This window comes from Polyodon spathula, chromosome 8 (genome assembly GCF_017654505.1).
Source record: "Polyodon spathula isolate WHYD16114869_AA chromosome 8, ASM1765450v1, whole genome shotgun sequence".
Taxonomy (NCBI): domain Eukaryota; kingdom Metazoa; phylum Chordata; class Actinopteri; order Acipenseriformes; family Polyodontidae; genus Polyodon; species Polyodon spathula.
Genome location: NC_054541.1, coordinates 21,222,920 through 21,232,281, shown reverse-complemented (window position 1 = coordinate 21,232,281; position 9,362 = coordinate 21,222,920). Strand labels below are relative to the sequence as shown.

Below are 9,362 nucleotides of genomic sequence, written 5' to 3'. Positions count from 1 at the left end.
ATATATATTTTTTTTTTTTTAAAACCAAGAACCAGTGATCACAATGCTTTGCATTTTGTGCATGATAAGAAGAAAGGGGGCACAAGAAAAACAAAGGATGAAAGAAAGAAAGAAAAATATATATTTAAGTATTTGTTAATAGTTTTGTTTGAATGTCTGCAGATTTTGTTTTTTTTTAATTTCTAATGACGGTCCATGGCTGCACTCTGTATCAGGTCTGTGGGGGTCTGACTGGGGTTTCTGAAGGCTGTCTGGAAGCCAGGAGGCGGAGAATGGAAGCTGGTGGGGTTGGAGGGAGGTGGGTAAGGGGCCCAGCCTGCTCTGTGGAGAGGGACCTGTGTGCTGAACGGGGTACTGTGAGGGGGCTGCAAGGGTACTGTTGCGCTGGGACTGTCCATCTCTGTGAGGGCCTGCAGAGATTTGAGCCAGTGAGGGGGATTGTCATCTTGGAGAGAGTCCACACCATTTCCTGAAGAGGAAGGTACACCTGTAAGAAAGAGACAAAGACATTAAAACAGGGCTCTTCCATATTAGTAAATAAACCTATAAAACAATTGCTTTCAGATTTTATAATGGAGTGTGGATGTTTCATGAAACACGCTACGGGACATATATGTAAAGGCTAGTGGGTATTTTACTTGATCATTGCGCTAAATGTTCTCCATATTTTTGAAGGTATGAAATTGGAGAGTCCTACAAGCCTGCTACCACTATTTCCTGTTTATATAAAAAAAAAAAAAAAAAAAAGACAAAAAAATTAACAATTTGCGTTGGGGAATAAAGCTACTAAAAATAGGGCAAGCTGGTATACAAACTAAGCTGTACATACAAGTTTAACAGAATACATGTTTAAAACTTCTGTGTACGGCGTCTGTTATGATCGACTACATTTACAATGAAAAAGTAAACTTGATTTTTTTTATAGTTATCTTTTGTATTTATTTTTTAACATTTGATTTCACACACAGTATTGTGGTTTACACTGCGGGCCTGCCTGTGTGCAATTCAGAACTGCATGGTCTCCAACACTGTAGTTCTGTAATGGCTTCAGGGAGGGCTTGCAGTGCGAAAAGAATCAAATGGCTGACTACACGTTTCGGAGGACGCGAGTGCTCGTCTTCGTCTCTCCCGAGTTAGTGCGGGGGTTGCAGCTGTGAGCCGGGTTGAATAATTGGGCATTCCAAATTGGAAGAAAATTGGGAGTAAAATAATTAGCAACTCCATATAAATAAATAAAGTCAGAAGTCAAAAATGTCAAAAAGATCCTCAAAAAACAGTGTTTTATCATTTAAGGTCACTGCTACAACATATGCTGTTAACTTCATAACATCTCAAACAAGTCAAAACACATTACAAGGCACAAACATGCTACTGTATGACAACAAACTACAAGAAGCATGTTTTAAACCAGGTGTTGAACTTTTTCATAAGGCTTATAAAACATCATTTTACCTTGAACTGGCTAAATGTGACAGATAGTTTAGCAATGCTAAACATAAATCCATGCACGTAACCCTATCCTTAGTCCCATCTACATTTCACAGAACTTGGTTTAAGTAAAGATATACTTGCTTTATGAATGCTCGTCCAAAAATACCCACAGGTTTCAATCATGAATACAAAATAAAAAATAAACTAATAAAAAACACAAGAATGAAACATCTCTGAAAGTTTACTCTAACATATTGACTGGCTAGTTGTTAAGAGGGATACATGTCTTTAGGTAAATTACAAATAATCCACTGCCTTTCATTTTTCTAAAGCACCAGTGTAATAGTTCATAACAGCCCTCAAGTACAATTTATTTACTTGTATTTCAACCTAGTTTTTATTTTATTTTAATGAACTAAACAGGGGTGGATCCAAATGTGATGGCACTTAACTTGTCATAAAACTGTATGAATCGCGATCCACTCTTGTTTGATTGTGTTTGGATCAATCTTAATAAACGGTTAATCACAAGCAGGATTAAGAGCAATAGTTGGATCCATGGCTGTTTAGAATAAAGCCCATTCAACAACATAAAGTATATACCGGAAAACTGCATACTCCATTTAAATGCATAACAATTTCTGGTTACCAAAAATTTGCTATTTGTTTACATCTATTGCAATCCACTCAAATGCATATCTGATAATTGCATAATTCACTTAAATGCATCAAAGACAGCCAGTTGATTTTGTACGTGCCCGTATAATTATTAGAAAATAAACAAAGTCAAAGTCAAAGTGGTGCATCCGGTAAAGGCACTTCGCCCGGAGTGCAGGATGCGCCCTATAGCTTGGAGATCACCAGTTCGAATCTAGGCTATGCCACTACTGACCGTGGCCGGGAGTTCCCTGGGGGCAGTGCACAATTGGCCAAGTGCTGCCCAGATGGGGAGGGTTTAGGTCGGCTGGGGAATCCTTGGCTCACTGCGCACCAGCGACCTCTGTAGCTGACCAGGCGCCTGTGGGCCTGCCTGTGCGCAATTCAGAACTGCATGGTCTCCAACACTGTAGTTCTGTAATGGCTTCAGGGAGGGCTTGCAGTGCGAAAAGAATCAAATGGCTGACTACACGTTTCGGAGGACGCGAGTGCTCGTCTTAGTCTCTCCCGAGTTAGTGCGGGGGTTGCAGCTGTGAGCCGGGTTGAATAATTGGGCATTCCAAATTGGAAGAAAATTGGGAGTAAAATAATTAGCAACTCCAAATAAATAAATAGTCAGAAGTCAAGTGCAGCTGAGTTTGATGTTGATCAAAATGCAATTTATAGAATTCTAAATTACAGAGAGAACATTCTTGATGAATGGCAGAACAGACACAGACTTGGGGAAGCAGACGACATGGAGGCAAGCTACTAATCCCATTAGTTATGCAGTCCTGGCAAAGCTATTGATACCATTAGTAATGCAGTCCTGAAGTAATAAATATACTAGCCTTAATAAATATATACTAGCCTAACAGTACAGTAGCCCTGAAGTAACTGTACTGTTCATACTGTATAAACCAGTACTGAATGTTATACTTTATGTATTTCTGAAAAAATAAATACTGTTTGTTATAAATATAGTTATAAACTAACACCAGTATAACTTTGTGTAATTGCATACTCTATTATTGCGTGGCATCGTCCGGTGCATATTCTAATGACACACACTCAAATGACAAATTTGCAATTAAAACTACATTAATCATTTCAGTAGTTTCCTATACAATACAATATAGTACAACTTTTTCTACAAAAAAAATAGCAAAGTGTTCTACCAAACTGTTTCCCCTTTTCTTAAATGACAATAAATGCCACATTTGTGATACATACTAGACCTTTGTGGCTGCATGAAAAATTTCACTACTATGAATATTCAAATTCTGATAATACCAGCCACTTCTAGCTGACACATACTCTGGATTTAAAAAAAAAAAAAAAGAGTAGCATTCCCTGATGACAGAAGAGGATATGAATGGGATGGGAATTCACAGCCCTGGGAATCCAAACCAACCTCAATACAGTCTACAGGACTTAAAGACAACCTGTGTCCTCTATTGTAGCACACTAAGGCCTTAATGTTAGTTACAGTTCTCATATACACTGCCACAGCAGCGTATGTTTTAGGAAACCGTGTCTAGTTCAGTGTACTACAGTATGACACTACAGGCACTACAAAACTACTGTACAAGCAATAATGCTAACCCCAAGCAGTCCCATCCATTTAGTTTAAAAGTGCCAGTTAGCCATTATTCAGAAAATTCAAAATCCGAACGGAAATAATCCCTTTTTTTCTCAACCAGTCACTGCCACTAGTTTAAGTACAGATGCTTCTAGTAGTTTCTACCAATTAAGATACTTTCTCCAGTCTAAAAGTAGGCTTTGCATGGTTGTTTTTTTCTGTAGTAGTCGTCACAGGTATGATTTAAACCAAACCTTTAACCTTGAATGACATATGTCGCCTCTGGGAGAGCTATCACTTCAGCACTGCGTTGCACCGCACCATACAGCAGATTTAAATCAAACATCACTTAAGCAAAAAGTACAGTGCTTTAGCCAGCCACCATGATCCACAGTGCTGCCCTGCATGCTAACCACAGAACTACTTGTTTTCAATCCTATCACTGCAAACCCCATCCCTTTCAAAACTGGGCTACCCAAACATATTACCATTTTTGCGGAAAACAACCACATACTTTCTATCCAGTGATCGAACCACAAAACCGATCCAACAAACTTCCACACTGAAATATCAAGATTTCCCCTCACACCTTTAAAGCTCAGACCAGAACTACAGCTCCTAAGGGTCTGGATCTGTGTGTTATACACACGCTACATGCTCACTACCTTCCACAAGTGAGCTGCTTGGAAAGGCACTGCAGATCAGCACTCCAGAGACAGTGCTGCCCTCGCTCCTACTTGCACTTTCAGTGTGCATTTCTGAGCACTGGTGTGCAGATGTGGTTTGAGTCTCACCCCGGCGTTGGTTACCTGTGATGATGGCGGGGTCCATCCAGCTGCCCGACCCATCCCAACTCAGGCTGTGTGAGATGCCCCCTGAGCTTGCTGGTGCCCCTGTGTGGTTGACGCTGGAGGAGGAGGAAGAGGAAGAGGAGGAGGAGGAGGAAGAAGAGTTTGGCAGCCCCCCAAAGTTGATGTTGATGTTCGGTAAGAGAGCTCTCAGGCCGTCCTGCCACTCTTTCACGTTTAAACTTTCTACAGAACTGCTATTTTCTGGAGAGAGAGAGAAAGAGAGAAAGATCTCCTTCAGCATATCTACAAAAAAAAAAATAAAAATGAACGTCTTCCATCCCCCAGCCATCATTTCAAGGGGGGGGTTCGTTCAAAGTCGGTCATAAGAGTACAGACAAACCAAGCAAATTCTTAAGACTGGTGTTTTTCCAGGATTCATCTGAGAGAAGCACTAGTAAGCTTTATTCCAGTACCATAGATGATTTAACCAGACAAACAACTGTGCCTAAAGTGCCACGACACAACAAACACAATATGCCTAGTGCCACAAATTTCACTTGCAATATAGTAGAGATGAATCCCACCAAAAAAGGTAGCGGTGTTACTGTTCAACTTGCCTAAACTCTTGTGTGATGAAGTTTAGACTACACCTCCCCCCTGCCCCCCAGCATCTGAGCAGATAACACTATTTTCTCCTATTAACACAAACGCATGCGTACATTCAATGCAAACTGATTTTGTGTAATGCTGTTAGACTGACACATAGTCTCTACAAGACTACAACTCTTTTCCAGCAATATTTCTTACTTTTTTTTTTTATTAAGTTGAAGAAACATTTTGCGGCACACAATATAATAGAATATGTTTCTATAACTAAGCAATCTTAGTTAATGATGTTGGTTCCCATCTAGTTTCCTTAATGTTTATACTTGTATACACATTAAACACCCAATCAAAAAAGCCATCATAATAATCCCCCAATCATTTTTTTAAAAATTAGAGCAACATGAATACAGGCAGTCGTCGCACTTACGACACAACTGGTTCCTGGAAGTCGCGTTGTAAGTCGAAGCACATTTTCCCATAGGAATAATGTTATAAATTGGGGTTACGTTCCTGACTCTTCGGCCAGAAAATATAGTTTTATAAAAATTACCCACTATGTTGTATTCATGCAAATATTTATTTGAATCTTTACACTTAGCCCAGTGGTCATGCACATATTACTCAGACACCTACCTAGCTTGTTTACAAGTACAGACTCGGGGCTTTCCAATGACGTGTATGAGGAACAAATACATGCACAAAAAAGTCAGACCATGGCAGGTACTGTGGTTCGGACAACGAGCATGCACACATAATGCATGGCTCAGGTCTCGCCGTGTCGTAAATGCCGTATCAATGTCGTAAAGTCGAAGCAGGGTAATAATGCAAAAGAGTAGTAGTGCTGTGCGTCATGAATCGAAGCGTCGTAAGTTGAGATGTATACTGAGGGACTGCATGTGTACATCATTTAAATGTGTATTAAAATGACTATGAATAAGTATTAAATATGATATAAACTGACCTACACTGCATACTAAGGCTAACACCTATATTTGACCTGCATATTTTGACAAGGCACAATTCTAAACACTTAGCCAAAATGTCTAAACTCTAAACTATTAACACTAGTCTAAATAAACTTCTAATATAAAATGCAGTGATTAAAAATAATAACAATAAAATTCAGCATCCTGATTCTATAAATGTAATTTCATGTATCCTGATTATTTTTCTTGGCTGTCTTATTTTTCCTATTTAAAAGTAATCTACATATTACAATAACTTGACCTATTCCTTCCACATTACATCCACTCTAGGCCTCATTCTCTAAACCTTGCCAATTCTGTAAATTATATATCAAATGGCCTGAAAACTTGTAGCCTGCCTGTTGATACATTTTAATTTTAGTACATAGAAAGACTTGTCATAGACTCGGCCATTAAGTAGCCCACTCTTCCCTTCCAATAAATAAATAAATAAATAAATAAATCACAGGATAACCTTTGCTTTGTCAGCCTCAATTACCTTTGTAGACAGCTCAAAAATATGAACATAAACATCAGCAGGCAAATTGCCTACATTAAAGCAGATTGTCTAAAAGTACTTCTGCCCTGCCATGATGCATCACACGTATGCCACCACCAATCCAGCTGTGCAGACAGAAATTACTGTCGACACAGAGTAAGTGTATGGGCCAGTTAAACTCTAGCCAGGGCAGCATGAACTCAACTACAGGTGGAAATGTGACATTAAATACTTGATTTTCCTTATCAGTATCTCATTTCCCAGTGGTATTCAGTTTGGGCAAATTACAAATGCCCCCCCTCCAGATGTTATTGTTTAGACACCCCTTACACAGCCAGGACTCCTAAGGTCTGTTTTAAAACTCTATCCAGTGCTCCAGATAAGGGGAGCACCGTTGTAATTCCGACTGAAAAACCGCCATTTACTTACACCTGTGGGGAAAAAAAGAAATGACCTCTTTCGCTTTAACGGTAGTACAGAAAGGAAGAGTTTAGTTTTTCTGTGACCGTCAGAAGTTTCTACTGGTGCACTCGAGAATGACCAATTCATGTCACAACCAATAACTGTCTAGTTTATGTAAATGTTAAAAAAATAATGATACTAGACCCTCCTTCCTCTTTATTACCACGGTTTGAAATACCTACAGCAGACAGAATACAGTTGCAACAATTTAAAACTACATATTAATAAAATGAAAGAAGAAAAATGCAGAAACAATTACGTAGAGAGATTAAAAATAAAGAACATACAGTAAATCAACAGAAAATAACCTAGTAGTATGGCCTGATTTATGGCTACTGGACACATAGCATTTTTAATTATTTCAAGCCAGTTAAACTAGTAAACTGGACAATGCATTTGCTAAAAGGAGGTTCAGGTTTGTGTGTTTTTTAATTTTACATTATCGTGCCTGCTTAAGGTTGTTGTTTAAAATTAGGGATGGGCACCAATATTGACATTTTGATATGTAATATGTATTGCGTATGTAATAATTTCCATATTCCGATATCATGGAATTAAAATTCACGTATGCTCTCAGAGACATATTATATTTGCTAAAAATATAAACACAGTATAACCAAGTTTATATTAATACACAACAAACCATATACATACCAATCACGGTCAGTCTCATAGGCAAACACCACACACTAAAGTATTATTTAACCATTGTGTACACTACTTGCACCAAGTGACATCACATTTCAGGATACTGGTATCTAAATTTCCATTAAATAAGTGGTTTATTTGAAATCCTGTTTACATCTTTTCCTCTGCTATATTGAACGGTTTTAAAATAGTAATTTTTTTTTTTTTTTTTTTTTTTTTTTTTTTTTTTACTTGTTTAATTTCTGCGAGAAACTATGAGTTGTAGTTCAGGCACAACTACAAAAGCATTTAAATATCTGCTGGTCACATAGGCTTTATTTAAATGATTAACTTTAATATCCAATTGCTTTAACAGACACAGACAGAACCACCCTTATCTATTAATTAATGTAAAGCACTGTTGATCAATATCTTACAAACACCCTGACAAAGCAATGCTGTCTGATTGTCAAATGATCAAAGGGGGGCATTTGCATCAGAACGGGAGGCCAGACAGCCAGACTTCTGGCTGACTGGAAGATGTGTTGAACCAGGTTGCAAAGGAGGGGTACATCTTGTGGCGAAGGGCACGGTACAGTTGTACAGTACACAATGAAGATTATAAAGAATTTGTTTTTAATGTTCACCCTTCGCATCACCTCATTTAAAATCATTAGAAGCATAAATTGTTCTCACTCTTATGTATTTAAACTAATACTAGATTAACCAACCTGCCCCAGAGTAAAAACAACTTCTGTATAATCAAAAATATCTCGAAGTGTTTAGCACCAAAAGAAAGGTAATTTATTCCAGGTTAAATAAAAAATAGTTTTTGATCAAACTAGGAAACTTTAGCGAGCGTCATAGACCTTTAAATGTCCAGATTGTTGAAATTATGGTAATACAATTTTAAGGCAGAAACAGGGAGGAGACCTTGATCCCACACCTAGCCCATGAGAACAACCAGTGGGAAGTTTGAATTCTGCCTTTGTGCAAAGAGAATCAAAAGGCACAACACCTTTAATTTACTGCTCCAGTACGTAAATACCTTTGCAACAGATTATGCTGAAATAAGGAATCGAAGCAGCTCTCTCTGTCTGGTTGGTGTGATATTAAGCATGCTTATTAGTTTGGATGCAGAATACATTATTCTTTGTACCTTAGTTTTTAGTTTTGCATGTGATATTGATTGCTCATCATAACATTTTTGCATGTAATATTAATTGTATAATTGTGTAACTTACTTATCGTAATATCCTGTGTGCCACGTTAGTTGTGTAATTGGCTGCATGTTTAATAAATTCATTGCTTGGAAAATTCCTAGGAGTATATTCATCCATGTGTATCAACCTCATGATTTCCATTACGAGAGTAGATGTTAAAACTTAATACTGATTTGAACTCGGCTCTCACCAAGATAAGCACCAACCAAGTCGTAGCTTTACAGTAAACTAATGTGATCCATCTGCATCTCCATCCATTTGCGTTTCTTTCCATCTGACGATGTAGCTATCCTTCTGCCTGGTGTTGATGGCTGAAGTGTAATGTTGGCTCCAGGGATCAGATTATTTTGCCACCCCAGCGCATCAGCACACACAATGGCTGCGATATACATGGCTGTGTATCAGCCTCAAATAATGAACAGTATTTGATTATTCATGTGAGTGGCTACAGAGCTTTACGTTAGCGTATAGACTTCAGCAGTTCATTACTTTATTATTATTATTATTGCTATTATTAATGTATTTTTTAAATGGTGATTA

General features: G+C 38.1%; 1 protein-coding gene across 2 annotated transcripts in view; it reads right to left on the bottom strand.

Moving 5' to 3' along the window:
* Positions 1–12: 12 nt before the first annotated feature.
* Positions 13–9,362, bottom strand: part of LOC121319593 (CCR4-NOT transcription complex subunit 4-like) — a 41,029-nt gene continuing 31,679 nt past the window's right edge. Inside the window, exons 12-13 of one of the 2 annotated variants that reach the window (XM_041257183.1) lie at positions 4,459–4,701; positions 13–487 (exon numbers count right to left, since the gene is read on the bottom strand). In XM_041257183.1, coding sequence (XP_041113117.1) covers positions 183–487; positions 4,459–4,701 — 548 coding nt within the window. In that variant the 3' untranslated portion in view covers positions 13–182. The remainder of the gene's footprint in view (positions 488–4,458; positions 4,702–9,362) is intronic. The other variant, XM_041257184.1, reaches the window with a different exon arrangement.